This window comes from Ricinus communis, chromosome 3 (genome assembly GCF_019578655.1).
Source record: "Ricinus communis isolate WT05 ecotype wild-type chromosome 3, ASM1957865v1, whole genome shotgun sequence".
Classification (NCBI taxonomy): Eukaryota; Viridiplantae; Streptophyta; class Magnoliopsida; order Malpighiales; family Euphorbiaceae; genus Ricinus; species Ricinus communis.
Genome location: NC_063258.1, coordinates 24,986,237 through 25,007,268, shown reverse-complemented (window position 1 = coordinate 25,007,268; position 21,032 = coordinate 24,986,237). Strand labels below are relative to the sequence as shown.

Below are 21,032 nucleotides of genomic sequence, written 5' to 3'. Positions count from 1 at the left end.
AGCAGAAGATTTTTTTTTTTTTGACTTGCTTTTCATTAGCTGATATAACATATTTATACATGAGTTATGCTAGAGGTTTGTTAACTAAACTTTCATGATTTAAGAAAGTTTGTCTACAAGACGGAAGCTAGAAATAAGCTTCTCCATATTTTACATCAAACATTAATTAAAATATTACCTAATCTAATATGAAGAATAACAAAATATTTTATTACATCAGTACTTGTATCAAACATTATGTCATCATATCTCAACAAAAATACTACTTAGAGATGATAGTATACTGCTGTTGTAGAATGCATTATCACTTAAATCAAGAAGCTCCAGATTTCTGAGTCTAGAAAATCTTTCAAAACCTGCATCAGTAAACAGTTATGTTAAGAACCAAGAAATGGAAGTACTGTGATTGCTTCAGCGGAGGCAGACCTTCATTCCCAACAAAACCAGCTATATGATTTTCCCTCAACTCGAGAAGGTTAAGTTTTTCCAAGGGAAGAAACAGGGAGGCGTTCAGGTACCAATCTCCCAAGCTCGGATCCCTCGTCTTCGAAAGGAAGAGTTTCGAAACTCGTCTTGTAACAACGCTGCACTCCACGCTCTTCCATTTACAGAAATCAGTGTCTGACCCCAAGAAGGGAGAGAACTTCCATTAGGATAATTGAAGGAGGCTTTGAGTTGCAATAAAGCATTTCTGTCATGCTATGAACAAGCATCACACCACCATGCTTCTAACAAGACTAAAATCATCACTATTTATAAACAGTTTAGCCCCATTTGATATACAAAAACCACCATTCAATGCAAGTGCTTGCCTGCGTTGAGTTGATATGGTGGTGTTGTACAGTCTGCAAATATTTGGGATGTCAATATATTAATTATTTTTTCTCTCTTGGTTGATTATCGTGCCAATGAATTAGGATAATCCGAAAGCTAATAATTAACTTGCAGTGTTGGGAGGAGACCTTGACTTTGTAGTCAACGGTGAAAACAGCTCAACTTTGAGTGTCATTTCACATGTTCATGGTGTTCAAGAAAACCTTATAGAATACGCAGTAAATAGCCTCTTTACTACCAAAATTTTGATTTATGCTTTTAATTGGTATTAATATATTTTCTCTTTCTCTTTTGGTACCAAAATTTTAGCTTTCGTTATTGATGATGGTACTCATTGAAAATCATTTAATTTTTTTATAGTGCGGAGGGAGAAACTCCATATCAGCATCTTATAGATAGTTCATGTCACGCTTAATAAATAAGGTAAATTGCCTTATAGATACCAAAACTTTGTTACTTATATCCAAATGCTACAGATTTTTTAATTTATTTTTTTAGTACCATACTCATCATTACTATTTTAATTGATAGTACCTATTAAGATTTTGATGATTTTTTAAGGATGTGTTAACTAGTGTCATGCTTAGGTGAATTTATGGCTACTATATCAGCAAAAAATCACATGAATTTGAAGGGATATTAATGTCAGCAAAAGTGTAAGGCAATAATAATGTGATTCATTTTAAGTAGGAGCTTAAGAAATAGTGTTTGAGGATCATATTAGTATAGTCTTTTATTAATCTTTCAGATGAGTATTTATAGAAAAAGTACTAATTATTTCCATGTTTGTAATAGCCTTAAAGATCAGGAGAAAAGTGAGTTTCTGATTTTTCAAATTCATCTATCGAATATATTAGTAATCTAGATGGACTGTCGAGTATTGGCATGTTCTTAATTCTCATGGGATTCGCATTTAGACGAGTCTCCAGCACAAGGAGATTTTACTCCCGTTGGTGTCAATTAGGTGGTTTTTGGAATTTGTTGCTCTCCACGATGCTTTCGGGCTAATAGGTGTTATGTTATGTCAATTTGAATTTGCTCGATCTGTGCAATTGCGACCTTATAATGCAATTGCAGTCTCTGGTCTAATTGTTATTTTTGTTTATGTATTCCTAATTTATCCACTAGGTCAATTTTGTTGTTTTTTGCGTATAGTTTTAGTGCAGCACCTATATTTCGATTCATCCTCTTTTTTCAAGGGTTTCATAACTGGACGTGAACCCATTTCATATGATGGAAGTTGTCGGCGTATTTGGCGCTGCTCTACTGTGCGCTATTCATGGTGCTAATGTAGAAAATACTTTATTTAAAGATAGTGATGGTGCAAATACATTTCGTGCTTTTAACCCAACTCAAGCTGAAAAAACTTATTCAATGGTCACACTAACTGCTTTTGATCTCAAATCTTTAGGGTTGCTTTTTTCAATAAATATTGGTCACATACCATCAATCGAAACAGAAATAATGATTGTCGTATTAAATAGAAACAAATTGAAGAATTGGTATTGTTTGAATATAAGTGGCAAAATCTTAATATTAACAGGGCAATTTAACTAAAGCTAAATATAACGTGAATGGTGAGTGAAATACTGATATGGAGATCCCCCTCTACGTATTCTCAATGCATATCATCGCCTATAATAAAAATTAAAGTTTTAATAAATAAAAAGTTAAATTTTGGTACCAATAAAAAAAATTGGCCAAAATTTTGATATCAATGTGCCCTATTACCGCGGAATACGCTAATGCAATCTTGTTGCCTTCACCAGCCAAATTGATGATATTAAGATGACTAATGACTTTCCTTGTACTCATTGTGGCAATTATGAGAATTCAATCTTGATCAACACATTGCAATAAACATTTCAGAATTGCATCAAACTGCATTACATTTTTCTACTATATATCAAACCAAGAATATAAGTACAGCAGATGCCAATTTATCAAGAAACTTTATTCAATGAGATTGAAAGATATGTACATGTATTAACTCAAACAGACTGTACAATTTTAATTCAGCAAGGCAGAGGACTTGTTCTCTGGTGTATGTAGTAAGGCCGTGGATACTTTGGCTTCCATTCTGCACAAAAAGAATGTGAAAGAATTCGATAATAATAGCAGTCTATGATTGAAATTTTGAAAACTAGCCTTCAAGCACGCAAACAAAACCAAAGTTCGGCCCCAGGAATTCTTCTGTAGCGCCAACGTATCATAGCCAGTAAAACCCTTATGCTTACAGGATCACACCATGTATCAGCTGATAATTTAAAGAAGCTTTGCAGAAGAGTAATTTTTGGCACATCTGGTACAGCAAGATACTAAACCCTTGAAACCTGCATCACCAGGCACCAAATTGTCCTTTTCTCTTCTTTGCAAAACACTTATAAACTCATCCGAGCTTAAACTTCCATCCCGATCATCATCAAATACATGGAATATGATATCAACTAAATTGTTCGTAATGGAGACGCCACATACCTGATGAAAGTTGAATAACTGCATTAGTTTGAAAGGTGAATTACACTACGTAGGCAGGCACTCGACCATGAAGCTGTCTAAGCTACTAGCCCACTGCTAAAATCAACTTAAGATAGGATAGGAATTGATGAGATTCTAAAGAAACTATCAATAATCAGAATATTAGAATAGCTTGTATCAAATGCATACTTGGGATGCAGCTCTCTGGAAGTCATATTTTGTTAGCGTTCCATTCACTTTTCCATAACTGAAAATGGCCAGAGACAAAGACTGTAGTTGTTTCCGTAGCTCTGCGAATGCTCTGAACTCCTCAAATGTAATTCTAATGTCCCGAAGATGAGGCTCATTGTTTAGTTCATCAACCCGATCTAGCAACTTGTTTATATGGCTAATGTCAGCAGATGCAACCATAGATAAGGCAAAATCTTTAGCTGAAATAGTTCCACGAGTTCTGAAGTCATAATGTGCAAATTCCAACCTCAAAATCTGTAAAATTCAATATCTTTAGTGTATCCCTATACAAATCGTAAGGAATTGATGATTTTTCAAATAAAGATCTGATTTAAAAATAGTTTTTTTTTCTAACTTGAAATTTTCATGGCAGGTCAATTTCAGAATTATGCAGAGAGAGAGAGCGAAAAGCATGTAGTTTTACTTCATCGTGCAAGTCTCTTAGAAATTGGACAAATTTTTCATGCTGTAGACAGGTCTTGCCATCTTTGCCAAAGAAGTACTCTAACAGTCCACCATTCTCCACAGGCTGCAAAACTCTGAGTCCTCGTCGCTGTCCATCCCTGTGGGTTGCCCCTTGCCTGTTTTGTGCTCGCATTAAACCCATCACCTTCTTAAATTCTTCCCTATCAATCTCTCTGGCAAAAGACGCATAAATCAGTTTATGAGGCACAAACTAAGAAGCAAACGTTAACACAGATGCTAATGTACCACAAAATTTTTGGACAATCAACGGGAAATGAGCAATGATAATTAGAATTCTATGTAAAAGGAATAAAGTGAACACTATAATTTTGATGATAAAACCACAAGAGACCACAAGTTCATTAACACATAGAGACCGGTCTCCAAAGAGACAGAAATGGGAATTCTTAAGACTACAATATAGCTGTCTGATGAAAGCGCAAGTGTTCTACCCATTATTGTCGAGGTCAAACATTTTAAATGCCACAGAAAAGCTTGATTCAGGAATGCTGAGAAGTGTAACAAAAAAGATGTACCTGAGAACCAAAAAGAATGAAAAGGGTTGACTAAGAGCACAAAATTATTTAACAGAAAACTTAGCACACTGTAATTGAGGTTGATTTAAAGTAGAATTTTCTAAAAATAAGTTCATATGAGTCTTAAATGGATAATTGGCACTCACTCCGGAAAAGATACGAGTCCGTCATTGTTAGTATCAAAGAGCATGAAAAATTCTGAAGGCTCGCACTGCAACTCGCCAGGGAGTCGTTCCCCTCTCAGAAAGCCCTCTCTAACACGATCTGATTCTGATGAAGGAAACACGGGAACGACTGCTCGCATCAAGTCTGCTGGTGTCATGAGAACATCTCCAGCAGGGGTCCGAAGAGATGCAAAGTACTCAAAAACCTGAAAGGGTAAATGAAATGAGAACTCAGGATCAAGGTTACACAGGTTATTTCCACACAGAGTACGATCAGGAGGATAAGGAGAACCTTCCTTCTTTATTCTATGCTTCTGAACGACTTTTTCTTGATTTTTTTTTTAGTAAGGCCAATTGATAATTGGGATCATGGCTATCATTTAAGGTTGTGGCCATTTCAGAGACATGCTGTAATGCCAGATCCAGACACCACTGGCCCTGGCGACGGCAGCATTGGCCTCACATGGCCATACATGCCTAGCTTAGTCCAAGCTTAGCTTCAAATGGATGTGCGTTGGTGCACCTAGCACAAAGAAGAATCATTGTCCTGATGATACAATATCCTAAATCTGAAGGCAACGGACCCTAATAACTTTTGCAGTTTGTAAAGTAGAAATTTCCAAGATGTAACTAACAACCCTGTTTCCACAAATTGCTGGTCATGTTATTTACCTTGAGTTTGAAATTGATTTTGCATGGAGAATTGAAGATATGTTACTTAAGTTGCATTTAATTTCAAAAAAAAATTTAGAGTTAGGAGTCTTTATTATTGAAATACAGAAAACATTATATTATTATCACTAAATTTTCGTTAATGCAAAGTCATTTTATGTTTAATGTACTTAGAATTTTATGAGTCAAGTTTGTTGCCATTTATAGCCTTATACTTCTCAATGAAAAATGTGTCTATTCATGTAATCCTTAATGGATATAATGCCCAGAACAATGCGTCTAGCACCATATGTCCAACACCATTTCTATTTTGCAAATTCTTTTTCCATTGCAATATAATTTTTGGTTTTCAGTTCTTATATTGTCTTGTTTTCTTCTTCTTTCTTTTTTCTTTTTGCACAGGAATGTTATCTTATAAATGCTTGCATAATCCAGTGAAATTATTGAACGTGTGGAAAGAGTTATGTCACCTTTTCGGGGGGACTTGTCATCCGAATGCGCTTTTCGTAATTAAAGAAAATTCTTCTCCGGTAAGAATCTGAAATATTGGTTAGATTTTTCAGTATGTTTCTATTTAATAACAGAACCAAACATTACTATAATATCTTACATACTTCTGTGTATCTAAAACATGAATTCCCTCAACAAAACTAAAACTCAAATCACAAACAAATGAAGTACCTACCTTTGAAGAGGAACTTGTGCTTCTCCTTGGGCGGAAAAAGATCATTACCTGACTCCCATACCGCACTTTCGGCCAATGACACAAAAGAATCCTCATCATTGAAAGAAGAGTACCAATAGCTAAAACCAACAATCACAACCCCGGAAGAAGGCACCCATCTTAGCAGCAACTTCAACAAGGCGTCCCTGCTCTTCTGGTCATTACCATTGCCAGACCCACCAAAGGATGGCCTCAATGAAGATGACGAGGAAGAGGGGCCTTCTGGTTGGTTGATGAAGTGGCGAATGCAGAGCTGCTGATTGCTTAGCACTCGATTGATAGAATGTGAGGATTTTCTTAAGGGTGCTCGAGAAAACATTAGTGCAAAAAAAGAAAAGAATTGTTCTTACAAACAGAAAGAAGAGAAAAGGATTGCAGGATTCTGAATGAAATTAAGTAATAAGAGAAGAATTAAGAATCAAGAATCAAGAATGGCTGTTGTTGACCGAAAGAATTGGGGTTAGTTAAAGTTTGAGTTAGTTAATATAACCGTTTTTTCGTTAGTTAGTTATGTTGAGTCAGTTAAGCGCGCCCTTTAATTTCTCTCGGTAACCAGCGAGTGATAACCTGTGGCAGAGTATACTGTATACGACACATTGCTTATTAGATTGTATACCTATTGGCTTATAGTCACAATGTTGAAATCATGTCATATTAATCTATGGTCGATAATTGGATTTAATTATTATAAATACAAAACGAGTTTTACATTAATCAATAAAATTATTTCTTCTATGACTACAAAATTATAGTTTGAAATGTGAAAATAAACTCTAATACTAAAAGTTACGTATTATCCTACCCATTTGTTGAGGCCTAGCCTCCTATCATATCTTAATATTAAAATAACAAATAAATTTTTTTTATTGATCATTGGACCCTAACTATATATGAATTTTAAAAAAAAAAAATCATACTTTGAGTTTACTTGAATTTTTTTGTCATTATGTTGAGACTGACAAATATAATAGTCTAAGTTATATAATGTAAATAATATCATAACTAAATAAATAGAACCCCTAATTTGTAATCCAAAATTTGTTTCAAACAAATCCTTAATTTGGGTCCAAACTATGGTTGGTATTTAGGCCATTGACCCCTTCTTTGGGCACTTGCTAATGATTACCTACCTGCCTATATATATTATAATAACCTAACCACATCGAGAAATAAATACTCGTTTGATTATGATAATGTCATGTGGATTTGGTAATTGACTAATCAATAGCATCAGAGTCCAATTATGATTTCATAATTGGATACCCAACCTTTGACTTTTTTACTCAGATTAGTTTAGCCTCTTTACCTGCTCTTGCTGCCCATTTTTAAGTTTTTTATTTATTTATTAATCTTACCTATCCAGATTGTTGCCCTTCCCTAGAGTTTCAAATCGATACAATTGGCATATGAAAATCTATTCCAATTTCCGGGATTAACTTGATATTGCTGGTGCTTGAATATCTCATATTATATTTTCACCCAGGTCTTCTTTTTTTCTTGCTCTAATCACTATTTACACTTCAAGTTCCTAAAGAACAAGAATGAAAATCACAAAATTCCCTCTAATCAACAAGAATAAGATTAGAAAAACTCGTTCTACCTGTAGTCATTTCTAGGTAATACTTAGCATCTCAAAGTTCAACTCAATGATAAAACTGTGCACTTCATAAAACTTCAAAGGGTCCTCTAAAACTTTCAGTATCTTTCCTCTAATTTCATACTCATAAATATCTTCCCATGGGGTCCCATGATTATGAAGCCCCCATATGACTATATTCCATGCTCACAATTGCCAGCTACCACAGTCACATTCTTAATTAAAATCTAAGGGGTAACCAAACTGATAGACTTTTTGGTCGTTTTGTTCATGAGTAGAATGTACCATATCACAAGGGAGATTCGGTACCACATCAACAATGGCCATTTTTCTTTCCCTTTTAATAGTTCCGTTGTCTTTGCTGTTACTCAAGAACAACACTTAATAACTATCTGAAATATTAGTTTTCAAATAATTATGTTATATAACGACATAGTTAGTTCTCAGACGAGGTTTTATTCTGGAAATGAATTAGGTGCCTCTTCAACCTGCTTTCTGCAGAAGTTTAAAAATGTTGTACAGTTAGGTGCCATTTTATAACGCCATTTTTGTTGTTGAAGTTGGGGGTGTACCCTAATTAGCACTGCGCCATGCAATGAAGCTTAACTACTAAAGTGGGTAGTCCCACTAGCTATTAGTTGCAATTATATAGGGTTAGAAAATGGGACATGTATCATTTATCAGTCTTCTGAGTTCTTTGCAAATATGGTAACTTAACAACTATATTTTCTTACCCTTTTCTTTCTTTTTGTTATAAAGGGATAAATCCCACCTACATTGCACAAGCACAGTAAAGAACACCCTCGTATGCAAATGCCAGCTCAGGCATTTTTTTTGGTATTACAGTACCCTACTTCTACGAAAGCTAGAAATCAATAAGATTAATGATTCGCAACCCATTTTTATTTGTCTCAATTTTTGTCCATGTGACATGAAATATTTTTATAAAAGTATCTCTAAAATTCAAATTATAACGAAATAGTTTAATAAAAATATCATGTCATATCAGGCGGACAAAAATTAAAACAAATAAAAGCGAGATGTTTAATTTTTTTAATAAAAATATCATATGTCATATATTAGGTGGACAAAAATTAAAAAAATATAAGCGAGATGTTTAATATTTTTTTAATAAAAAATATTCATATTCTCTAAAAATAAAAATAAATATATATGATAAATATAATTTGTATATCATCAATTAATATTAAATAATTTTTAAAATACTTTAGTAGCTCAATAAATTTTTTTTATTTAAATAACATTATAATATCAAAAAATATTTGAAAAATATAAATTATTATTATTATTTTAAGAACATAAATAATTATTTTATGTGAAATTTAATTTTCACTCATCAAATTATTAAGATAAAGATCAAATTAATAAATAGTATTCTATGATTGAAACTTTTAACTGATAATATTAATCAAACAAAAATTAGTATTAATTCTTAGAATATTTAAATGAAAAAATATTGATTAATTAAATGTTAAAAATAAAAGAAATTGTAGTTATCTAGCCTCTCGAAATAATTAGTTACTTTCTCCACAATAACAAGAATCAGAATATCTACTTCCCCTCCCATTCTTTTACCACCATACTCTCATAAACTACCTAAGTTTTAGCACTTGTTAACAAGAAAAGAGCATTGTTAGCTAGCTGATCTGCTACACCACGGATATAGTAAATACGTGAGCTCATAGTATCTTGTTGGCAAAGGTTATTTATCTCTTCATATATGATTGTCATCAGAAATTGTAATTGTGGAACAGAGATATCATTCACACTTGAATAAACAAATTCAAATTTATAAGTAGACAAAAAAACAGATCAAACAAAAAAGTTAATGCTCTTACAACCTAAAAGATAACTAACCTCGACTTCCAAATTTGTTATTGTCACTGTCAATATATGTCAGCTACCTTCCAAATTTAATAAAGAAGAGATGATAGTATCAATCCCAATAACGTACCCAACCACATTTACTTACTCTTCTTCTCCTCCTCCCCCTTATCTATTTATGTACATATATTTTAAGGACCACTTCACATCACATGTTACCATGTATTTATCTCATATATATTTACATCACCACCTTATATTTTGTTTTTGTATCTTATACCATACCACAACACAACACAATCCAAAGCTAGCCATGGACTGGTTCTCTTGGTTATCTAGAAGCAGTCTTGAGCCTTCACTAATCTATGAATATGGCCTTGCTTTTGCAAGAAATGAGCTTCAAGCTGAAGACTTAACCTACTTCAACCATGAGTTTCTCCAAAGTATGGGCATTTCAGTAGCTAAGCATAGGCTTGAAATACTCAAGCTTGCTAGAAAGGAAGCTGGGGCAGGTACTACTAGTCTTTGCAAGCTCAAGAATGCAATCAACAAAACCAAAAAGAGCATCAGGAAGTGTATTGGCAAGTTGGTTTTTCATGATCAGGAATCTGTGTTCAAGGCTTTGCCGGAGCCAGTCCGAAATAAGGGGCAGCGCAGAGGAGGATTGACAAGAAACTACAAGAGTGACAAGGAATTTCAAGTAGAGAAGCTGCAGCCTCAAGTAATCAAAACCAGGAGGCAAGCAAAATCAGGACCTTTGGATGGAAGAATACCTGAAAATTTGATGCAAAATCCAAGAGTTCTGAAGCTATCTGGGCCTTTGGATGGAAGAGTACCAGAAAATTTGATGCTTAACAACAGTAGAAACAACTTGAGATTGTCTGGCCCTTTGGACGGGAAAGTTCATGATAGATTGGTGTTTGCATACAGGAGTCCAAAGCTGTACGGTAGTTCAGATGGAAGAGTGCAACAAAAGTCCACGGGTGGTGGTAGAAGCCCAAGAGTACCTAGACCGTTAGATAGTAACAAGGAAAGAATGATACCTGATGATTTTGATGATCAGTCCTTGTGGTCTGAACTTTTCCAAGACATGAAACCCACTTGAACTTAGTTTCTTAGAAAGTCTTATCTCTTCTTCTTCATTTTTGTTAATTCTACTACATCTTCAAAGATAATGTCTGTTTATCTGATGTTCATATGATTTTAAGTGTTTTAAATTTTAGAAAATGACCACAAAATAAGTCATTGTTTTTGTGTATTGTTCTCAGGCTTTCTGTTGTACTTGCTTGATTCAAGATTCTGAATTTTGATTTCGCGTAGAGGTCTTCTAGGCAACATTTAAAAGAACAGTAGTTCACAGAAATTAAGCACCACCAAAACTGAAGTATATTTAATGATTTTATAGTACAGCAGTTCAGGCAAATAAGTGAGAACAACAGACACTTAAAAAGTATCAATACTGGCTGCAACTACTGCTACCTAAATCTGGTTCTGTAATAAAAGACTGCTTTCTAAGCAGTTATGTAATGAGAACTGCAATCCGTACTAGAACACCTCACATCATCAGTTGGTTGATTTCTGATTCTCTAGCTGCCGATGAATAAATACTTACAAAAACTTCTATAAACACTGTAAATTTTCATCTATAACTCTGCAAGGAGGTTTTATCTGTTGAGCAAGGCGCCAACTATGCTGCTGCTCTAACAACTGCCTTTCTACATCACTTTCGTTATCCCTGCAATCAATAGCAACATTTAATACATATAACTAAAGCAACTACCGTAACCAATACGAATAAATATAAGAACTTAAAGCATCTACATTCCATAAATCCTATTCTTTTTCTCTTTTCCCACTTGCGGGGAGCAAAAAGTCATATCTTTGCCACCATATTCATGCTTCAACAGAATGCCACCCGCAACTGATGTTAAACAACAGCTTTAGTAGAAAGGTATCTCAGTTTCAATTATATCAGGAACTCCATATGTACTCCTTGCCTGATGCAAATAGCTGTTAAGGTGACTGTTGTTTGGCTTTGAAAATCTATCCTGCAGATACTTAGAACAACTGATCTCCTATAATTAGCATTTATTATTAATAACGACCACCAACTCCATCAAGCCTACTTAAAAACTCAAGTTAGAAGGTAATATATTCAGATAAACAATTAAAAAATTTACATTAAGAGGTAACTGATGAGAATGCATCTGTCATCTTATATATTTTCTAGGCTAAATGAGGGTGCCACACCCTACCTATCCTACTAATTGACAAGGATGGTCATTTCCCCCTGGCACCTTATTTATAAGCTTTGATGAAATAACTTCACCATAAACATAAATAAGCCAAAGGGTAAGTTGTTTGGTTAGGCATTGATTATAAAGACAAGGTGTATGCATTGTCAATGATAATTATGCTCATTGTATGCACATTTATGCTGTTGATAAAATTTACCTCTCGGAATTTAATGGTCACTAACTCAATTTGCCTCTTATTTCTTTCTTTTAGAAAACTCCTCTTAATCAAATATGTTAAAATATCTTTGGCATAATAAATCTTCAGCAAATTAATATTTATGATTGGTGTGCACATACATTTCACGCATTAGTGTAAATTGGAACATAATCTAATTCACATTTTGTTTTAAAATAGAATGATTTTAGCATCATAATCAGAGTAATAAGCATTTGATGCACCTTGAATTGATGGATGGCCACTCAAACATGAATTGAACTGACTGAAATCCTAAACCCTAAACTTACTGGATCTGAAGTATCTATACTAACATGTGCTTCATTAGGAATGGCTTTCTTAATGACTTCAAACCTCCATGCAACAATAACTTTAATGAGCTGAAGTTTGAGGTAGCCTGAAGGAACCCCCAGCATAAAGCATCTCATAAACAGGCCATATTCTCATAGTTAGAATAAGGCTCAAGATGGAGCCCACACCACAGACGCCGGCCAGAACCAAGAAGGTTAGCCTGAAGCAATTTGGACCTATGCAGGCGATGCTTGAGCCCAACAACAGATTCATCCCCTGCTGCTTTGCTGCCTCCGTATCATATATATATCCTGCTAGGAGACCTGAGAAGAGGAATGCTCCAAGTGGATTTCCTATCGATATGAAGTTGTAAAATATACCGAAATGCTTCAAGCCGAAAAGCTCAGAGACAGTTGGAATCATGATAGAAAACTGAACCCCATAGCAAATACCAAGTAATGCAGTTGCAGCATAAAGGATACCATCAATGGCAGAAGCAAACAGCAGGTATGTTATGATCATCACTATTTGAGTGCATGTCATCCATATTGTACGAGGGATTGTTCTTGACCTGCAGATAAGAAATTTCCAACATTAATAACTATAATGCAGCCAAAATAATGAAATAGGGAAATGAAATACTCGATACCATCTGGACACGTAAAGCCAAACTATTATAATGCACAAATTTGAAATTTCAGGGTATGCCGATAAGGAAGTTCAAGGCAGAAGGCAAATAATATGAACAGAATCAATATTTAACTTTATATTTGCTGATTAATGAAATAAAAACCGTTACAAGTCATGTCTGATCAGAAGTCCACTGTTCAATTGAGTGGATGGAAAGATAGTTTTGCTCGTGACCTTGATACTCATCATATGATATGACAATGACAACCGAGCATTATTTTGACATCAAATCCAATCATATGCACAATAATACCAGTGAACATCCCATTCCAAAAACCATCAGTATGCTCAAGATCCTATGATGGACTGCATCCTGAGTGCATTTTGTATTTTACTAAGACATGTCAATCAGTAGATGTAACCGGATATATTTAATAGCACATTTTGTATCCTTGGAAAAATTTCTTTTAGATAAGTTGTGCATTGAACCACGTAGATATGGGCATATAGACTAATTATTCAATAAACGTTGCCTAAATGATGACCAAAATTGCTAGATTTTACTAACCTGACAAAATGTTCAGAGACAGTACCACCACCAAGACGTCCCACAAAATTGCAAAAGCTGAAGAGTGATAACAAGGTTGTGGTATCATGAACACCTAGTGCGATCCCTATCTGAGCAAGATTATTGAGCACAGTTACCCCAGAACCGACCCCAACAAAGTACACAAAGAAAAGAAGCCAAAAATCGGCTTTAACTAAGGCTTCAGTAAATTTGAAATCCTCCCCTCTTCTGGGCCGTCTCCTCTTCTTCACTGCCCCCTCACCCTCAGCTAGAAGCATAGCCACCTCAGATGTCTCATCGTTTTCCCGAAAGCTACCAAATGTCTGTGTTGATGAAGATGATTTGAGTAATGGTTCAGTTTTTTCTCCATTTCCTTCAGCTTGTACCAAACAGTCTGAAGACTCAACTGATTGGTCAAGTAATTCCGATTTAGTGGCTCTAGTACGACAAATTGTCATCTTTATGGGGATTGCAAGTGGAGCCATGACAAGGATAATCATCATAGCAAGAAAACTATAGGATATTGGGGAACTCAAATGAAGCATGTGGTCCAATATTGTGGTTATGAGAACATAAAATCCAAGTATAACAAGAGTTGCCTGGATGAAAAGAAAATGGGAGTGTTCCGAAGAGTCCTCACCAGAAGCTGGAGTACAAGCCTTTACAAAATACATCATCATGAAACACAGAACTGGAATTCCAATTGCAAGGAACATCAGAAGCTTAGAGGAAGAATTATCAAGAAGCATGCTGTAAATTGCAGTGAACACAGCTGCACTGATCCCTCCATAACCTTTAAGAATACCAGCAACTGTGCCTCGACTAAGGGGGAAGTTTCTCATGTTAGTCACAAGCACTGCTGTGCTCAACCAAGCGCTGCTGTTTGTGCCAACACAGAGTGCAAGAAATAGCTGGAAGATCAGATAATGAAAAGTATAAATAAGTCCAGTTTGTTAGAAAAGTTCAAAAACTACCATCTTGAAATACATGCCACTCGGCCAAAGGCGGCAGTAGTCAGCCTCAAAACAAGCTTAGTAAGAATATCTGGATCACAGAATAAATTAAAATAGATTACAAAGAAAACCATATAAGTTATGGATAAAACATAGTTCATCTCCCTTTTACTGTTCATATTTTCTAAAAGCTACTACTTAATTTGCTTGGCAATTATGTCACAAAGGAAAACGTGCATAGTTCTCTTAAGCTATGCCTGAATACAGAATCTGCAAGAGCAGATAAGATTTGCTAAACATTCAGAACTAAAGTTTCTGCATAAAAATTGCAACAAAAATTAAAGATTTTCTTATTCATCTTATTCTTATAAATTCTTTCTGTTGCAAGATTCAGTTCCCTTTCAGGCTCCCTAAAGCTATATGGCAAAGTAATCTTGGATAGTTTATTTATGATGTTTTCTCCCCATTACTTTCAATCATCAATTCAGACCACAATGATCATGACGTTTCCTAACACTTCCAAGCGACCAGCCAGGGCAGACGGCAGACCAAGTAGAATTTTTACCAATTTACAACTTTTATTTCATCAAAAAATTTACTTCAAGCTACAATTAATAAAAACAAATATGAGCCTTATCCTCCATAAACTTCAAGACAGACTTTGCAATTATCAAAGCAGAAAACAATAACTAACTTCCAAAATAGCCCCACACGCATAGAATAGATCACTCACTCAAATCTTCGTTTGAATATAAGGCATATATACTCCTTTTATTAAAATTTGATCACAAAAGTCAATAAAATATCTATAGATTTAAAGTGCCATTTAACTCAAATATCACTCTACCTCCTTCCATCCCAAGAATCATCTAAAGAACTAATCTTTACAAATACCCATTTGGTAAAATATGGATTAGTAATCAAAACAACAAGATGGGTATCAAAGATTTCCATAAATTGTTAAAAAAGAAAGGTAATTCAACCATTATCAGCAATGAGCAAGAACTACTCACCAACCAGTGAGGCAAAGACTGAACAGTACGGCTAACAGCAAGCCAAAGAACACCATAACCAAAGAAACAAGCCAAACAACCAATCAAGAGAATAACCCAAGGAGGGAACTTGTTGCAAGCAATACCAGGAATTAGCCCAACATTCTCACCAATATCATTAGCAACACCAAGCATAGTAAGCTGATGTTGGTTAAAACCAAGAACAGATTTTAAAGAATGAGAATAAAGAGGGAAGTTGTAAGCATTCCCTGACGCTATCTGCACCCAAACAGCAGCTCCAAGTCCTACCCACGGTGGCCTTGATCCTGCTTTCAGCCTCACCATATTGATATTTTTGGATTAATTGGTGTAACTGAGACTCTACAAAAAGAGAAGAAAAGAGAGAGGAAAGTGGGAGAGGAAGGTACAGGAGTTGTCCGAGTGTGAGTGTATAGAAATGTTTTATGACTTGGCATTTGGACATCCTTTCAAGTCACACTAGTGTTATGTTTCTTTTTTTCTCTTTTCCTTCCTTCCCTCTTTCCTTCGAACCAAGCGGAGCTTTGTTTGGTTTTCTTCTCTCCATGTTTTTAATTTGGGATTTACGAAAGAATTATTGAAGTACCGTACTTTTATTTAATATTTAAAAGAGTAATTATTATATATATTAAATGTATATGAAAATAAATAAAATATAAATATTTTATACTTAAGAATAAATAATTAATACATATTTAATTATCAATTAATTTAATTTAAAAAATAAAAATATATATTTAAATTTGATAAATATGTCAAGTCGAATTCAAGTGATATCACAAATAAAATTTACCATATATCCCACACATTTAGTAAAATAAAATTTAATTATCGTCACATTGTATTAGTTTTAAAACAAACAGATAAAACAATCAGTAGATGTAACCGTAAATATTAATAAATTGTCTCATTTTCATTCATTACTTTATGTGTCCGTCTGTTGAATTTGATGGGTCGATAATTCTGTTAATAAATTGTGAAATTTTAATGGTAAAACAGAAGAAGGAACCTTCAACTCAGAAACTAAAGAATTAAAATGCAAGCTCTGAATCTCCATTCCCAATATAAAAGACTAAGGATCCAAGGGCTCCCTCCTATCTGTCGTAATAAAATACAAAGACAGAACTCGCGTGCGTCCACGTGAGCCCACTCATTCCTCCGAGTAGGAATAATGCCTGCCTGTGGCCGTGACAAACCCGTGTGAGGTGGGGCCGTGTTGCAAAGATCTCATGATGCCACAGAGGATGTCTTGGCCAACATGCATTCGTAATTGTGGGTCCTCTCCAAGACATAGTACTTAGATGGGTTCCACATGCAACCGGACTACACTCCACCTGTCTTCGAACCAAAGCTTTTTGGGTTTGTTTAGTTTCGTACTTCGGTCAAAGTTGTCTTCTCTTTGGTTTAGTTTAAGTTTTGCTGATTCATGGAACAAACCCCACTTCTTTTGTTTGCTGCATTCCTTCCAAAATACTCCAAAGGGAAGTTACTTATCCACAAATGTAATTTAATACTCATTTGATAATCTTATGATGTGAATCATCACATCAAGCTTACAAATAAAAGCTTAACAAGCATCGAGAGGCATGTAATGCACTTGCTAAATTGCATTTGTAAGCCTGGTTTAATGATTCACATAATAAAATCAAGTAAATATATAATGGGCGTTGCATTATAGGAGAGTTCTTGAGTTTAAGTATGTATTATATAATTTTTTATGGGGAGTATATGAAAATAATTATATTTTATTATGTAATATTACAGCCTATTTGTTCATAGAATAAAAGAAGAATTAATTTTTTACTATTTTTTTAGGCTTAATTGTAAAAAAAAAATTATATAATTTTAACTTATTATTAGATTTGGCATGTTATTTTTTTAAATTTTAATTTTAGTATTATATTTGACTTTAATTTTAATTTTTAATAAAATTATCAATTAAATTTACTGATATGATATAAATTCTGATAATAATAATAAATTGAGTCGACATTTCTATTATTTTAAAAATATTATTGTTTAAGTACATAAGACTAATGAAATTTTAATATTTAAAAAGAGATTGATTTTATATTCTTAAATAATAAAATTGTAGTAATAGAATGAATTAAAAAATTTTATTCCGTTCCGTTTTCTTTATTATCATAAAAATTTACATTATATTGAAAAATTCAACTAAAAACTTTACTCAAGACTAAAACTAAAATTAATATTAAAACATAATACTGAAATTTAATAAAAAAATGCAAATTAAATTGCTATTTTTAAGTTATTAAGCCTATTCTTTATTATGGGCGGTAACTATGATTATATAAGGACAGATTCTTATCTATGCCCAAATATATAATTGCCTTAGTTTGTTGTTTTGTTGGACCAACCCAGCAATTGATGCATGATTACTTGTTAACTTATTGCGCTTTTCAAATTCTCTTCTAACGGAATCAATAAGTTTATGTGAACTGATACGGGCATGTGGCAATATCCAGCTTTGGGTTCTTGGATTTTTCTTTTTTTCCACATATATCACATTATTTCAATTTAAAAAAATTAATTTTTAATTTTATTATTTTTTACGTCTTATTTAAAATTAAATTAGGAGCATTAGTAAAAATATTATTATTTATGAATAAATAAAAAGAATTATACTAATAACAATATTGAACTTCTTAATTTTAGTTTATTGAATCACTTGAGATTTCCGATGTGATTATAAATTTTCTTTTCATTTTAGAATTCTTACTCCTCATTTGAAAGTATATTAGTTTTGCTAGTAATTACTTTTTACATTTATCAATCCAGGCTTCCCTTAAGCTTGTGAGGTTATCTTTTATATAGAGCGAGAAAAAGAAAATATGAGATTCATAATGATTTATTTAAAAATTTATTATTATTTTTAATAATTAATATATATTAATTATATTTCTAGTTAAATTAAAAGCGTGTATAGAAATATTATTATTATCTTTTTGTCGTTCATTGTTTTCTTTTACTCTATCTATTCATTTTGTTTGCATTATTTTTATTTTATTTTATGCCATATTCTTAAACTCTCATATGGGGAAGGACTTTTTAAGATTAACAAAATTCATGTAAAGATTTAAACATTGAAAAGAAAACTATGAATTCTTTAAAATATAATAAATCTTGAGAGACCAGTGAGCCAAAATTAAGTATCCTTATTGATATATATATATATATATATATATATATATATATATATGTTTAATAACGTGTTGATATACACTTGTAAAGCTTATTAGCACAACTGAGGCCTATCCTGAGAAAGTTTGCCTTTAATACCATCATGGCAAGCTTCACTGTAAAGCTTTGTCGCCAGACAGAGTAGAGATTGTTATATTTTGTTAATCAAGGATTTTAAGGAGTGTTATGTCCAAGACGATATTTAATATATAAAAAAAAAAAACAAGACAATATGTTTTTATAAGATTTATTCAACTAATTATATAAGTTTTAATTTTTGATTCGATCTGTGGATCCGTGATCGACACTAGAAAATGGATAAATTTAAAGCCATTAAATTCCGAGTAAGGCTGACTATTCCCTAGCTCAATCAAGTTGAAATTTGAATTCAATTCAAAACATTGATTCACGGTTAGTTTTAACCATCAAATTTTACATATTTAATTCATTCTGTAAAATAAATAAAAATAAAAATTTATATTTTTTATTAAACGTAAAATTTATATGTGATAGCATCCAACTCGATAAATTCCTAGCTGCAAGACATGCCCATTTCACAAATTCCTTTATCTCCAACCAAACTTTTCTTTTTTCTTTTAATTTTCCAAGGCAGTATGGGCTGCCATATTCTTTTTAAAAGTTATATGACATTTATCAAAAATATTTGGGTTCCCACAATTTTCTTTCCAAATATCCACTAGTAGTACATTATGTAATTTATCTATAACATAATATCAATTATATAATACTTTTTCTTTCTTTTGTCTATTATATACACTTATTGGAGTCAATTGTGAGTGACCAAAAAATACCATATCAATAAATATAAATTTGATGAAAAAGTATTCTGATGCGGCAGTTTATATTCTTAACTGTGAAACTTCTCCCTTATTTCTTATGTTACCAAGAGGGAGCAAAAACCCCACTTATCCTTTGTATGTCCTTAATAATACATTGTTCCTCTCTTTTTCAGTTTATATCTCATCTGAGTTGGTAACAATCTGAGAAAAAGAATGTGAAATAGAAATTCAAAATTTAAAAAAAATAATAATAAATCTATATTTAATATAATATAATAGAATATAATGTAATCAATTATGTAATATAAAAAATTATAATGCAATATAATATAATTCTCATTCTATTATTATATTTGATTATAGAAAAAATATATGTAATATAATATTATTTTTATTTTTATCTTAATATTTAATTAATTTATAATAGTTGATGTTAATTTAAATAATATTAAAATTATTACTGTTTTAAAGTTATTACAGGGTGAATTTGTTCATTTTCTAACATTATGAGTTATCTTAGTTCTTAGTTGGAATTTTTCATCGACTTGGCTTTTTATCCTTGATGGTTCTTTTCCTTTTTATATTAATAATATTTAATTCCCTACAAATATGGAAATAATTTGAAAGACAAAGAGAATTTTCTTTTTTACCTATTTACTGAGAAAGAAATTCATTTACCATCAAAGCTCTATGTTTTTTTAATTAATTTTTCTTTATAATGAAAATTACAAAAAGAAAGAAATAGTTAGTTGTTTGGATGTGCCAACTGCAAGTGAGAGTTACTGTTGTAGTAAAATGTCTAAGCTCTTTTTCTTTTAATAGTTTGCCCCATCTTTCATTTTTTTTTTTTAAATTCTGATATTTGAATTTAAAAAAGAAAAGAAAAGAAGGAGTGGCATTTTCACCTATAATGTCTTGTGGTGGCATTGCTTGTGGTGTAAATTGTGAAGAGCAGAGTTTGAGACTTCGGATTATACCATAAGTTGCAAGAAAATATTTTATTAATGTTGGTACTTTGATTTTTTTGTAGTGGTATTTTCCATATTTTAGATGTTAAATATATACATAATATACTAACTATGTTCCTACTACATATCATAAATATAATAAATATGTGAAATAGATAAAAGAAAATGAAATAGATACTAAAAATAATTATAGATATACAATTTCAGATATTGATTATATACAGAATATATACTAATATATATTAAATAAATTTTAAAATATGTGAAATTAATACTAAAAATATAAAATAAATATTAAAAGATAATCTTAGATACTAATTATATATCAAATATTTACTTAATATATATAAAATATATGAAATGGATAATAAAAAATAGTTTTAGATACTAAACATATATTAAATATATATCAAATAACTAAATATCATAAAAATTATAAAAATATATACTAAATTGCTAATGACATATACTTTTTTAAAAAAATATATATATCTAACATATACTACTGTATTTTTGAAATAAAATTTCAACTTAGAATATTTTTGAAAGATGATAATTTTATCATTTTTTTA

General features: G+C 32.3%; 3 protein-coding genes across 6 annotated transcripts; 1 reads left to right on the top strand and 2 right to left on the bottom strand.

The window, feature by feature from the left end:
• Positions 1-2,671: 2,671 nt before the first annotated feature.
• Positions 2,672-6,528, bottom strand: LOC8286594 (calcium uptake protein, mitochondrial). The gene is made up of 7 exons (XM_015726766.2): positions 6,066-6,528; positions 5,851-5,918; positions 4,691-4,914; positions 4,461-4,544; positions 3,968-4,181; positions 3,502-3,798; positions 2,672-3,312 (listed from the first exon to the last, which is right to left on the bottom strand). The coding sequence occupies exons 1-7, from the start codon at positions 6,421-6,423 to the stop codon at positions 3,100-3,102; spliced, it is 1,458 nt and encodes a 485-aa protein (XP_015582252.2). The 5' UTR covers positions 6,424-6,528; the 3' UTR covers positions 2,672-3,099.
• A 3,208-nt stretch (positions 6,529-9,736) lies between these two features.
• On the top strand, positions 9,737-10,736 carry LOC8286595. The gene has a single exon (XM_002531401.4). It carries the CDS (start codon positions 9,767-9,769, stop codon positions 10,649-10,651), a length of 885 nt encoding a protein of 294 aa, XP_002531447.2. The 5' UTR covers positions 9,737-9,766; the 3' UTR covers positions 10,652-10,736.
• Positions 10,737-10,909: 173 nt separating this feature from the next.
• Positions 10,910-16,016, bottom strand: LOC8286596 (protein NUCLEAR FUSION DEFECTIVE 4). Of its 4 annotated transcripts, none has more exons than XR_001536123.3 (4): positions 15,474-16,016; positions 13,508-14,418; positions 12,243-12,880; positions 10,910-11,281 (listed from the first exon to the last, which is right to left on the bottom strand). XR_001536123.3 is itself a non-coding variant. In XM_002531402.4 (3 exons), exons 1-3 carry the CDS (start codon positions 15,795-15,797, stop codon positions 12,391-12,393), a joined length of 1,725 nt encoding a protein of 574 aa, XP_002531448.2. In that variant the 5' UTR covers positions 15,798-16,016; the 3' UTR covers positions 10,910-12,390. The 4 variants fall into 4 exon arrangements, 1 of the variants encoding a protein (XP_002531448.2); XR_001536124.3 differs by having other exon boundaries at positions 12,309-12,880; XR_001536125.3 differs by having other exon boundaries at positions 12,333-12,880.
• Between the last annotated feature and the right edge of the window lie 5,016 nt (positions 16,017-21,032).

What these genes read in the sequence shown, in the direction of transcription:
- LOC8286594 (XM_015726766.2), bottom strand. Translation starts at nt 6,423, where the DNA reads ATGTTTTCTCGAGCACCCTTAAGAAAATCCTCACATTCTATCAATCGA. An exon ending in TTTGACCTCGACAATAATGG is followed by an intron (nt 4,182 to 4,460) that starts GTAGAACACTTG and finishes GTCTTTTGCCAG; the next exon opens with AGAGATTGATAGGGAAGAAT. An exon ending in TCCAGAGAGCTGCATCCCAA is followed by an intron (nt 3,313 to 3,501) that starts GTATGCATTTGA and finishes AACTTTCATCAG; the next exon opens with GTATGTGGCGTCTCCATTAC.
- LOC8286595 (XM_002531401.4), top strand. Translation starts at nt 9,767, where the DNA reads ATGTATTTATCTCATATATATTTACATCACCACCTTATATTTTGTTTT.
- LOC8286596 (XM_002531402.4), bottom strand. Translation starts at nt 15,797, where the DNA reads ATGGTGAGGCTGAAAGCAGGATCAAGGCCACCGTGGGTAGGACTTGGA. An exon ending in AGTCTTTGCCTCACTGGTTG is followed by an intron (nt 14,419 to 15,473) that starts GTGAGTAGTTCT and finishes CTGATCTTCCAG; the next exon opens with CTATTTCTTGCACTCTGTGT. An exon ending in GTCTCTGAACATTTTGTCAG is followed by an intron (nt 12,881 to 13,507) that starts GTTAGTAAAATC and finishes TCTTATCTGCAG; the next exon opens with GTCAAGAACAATCCCTCGTA.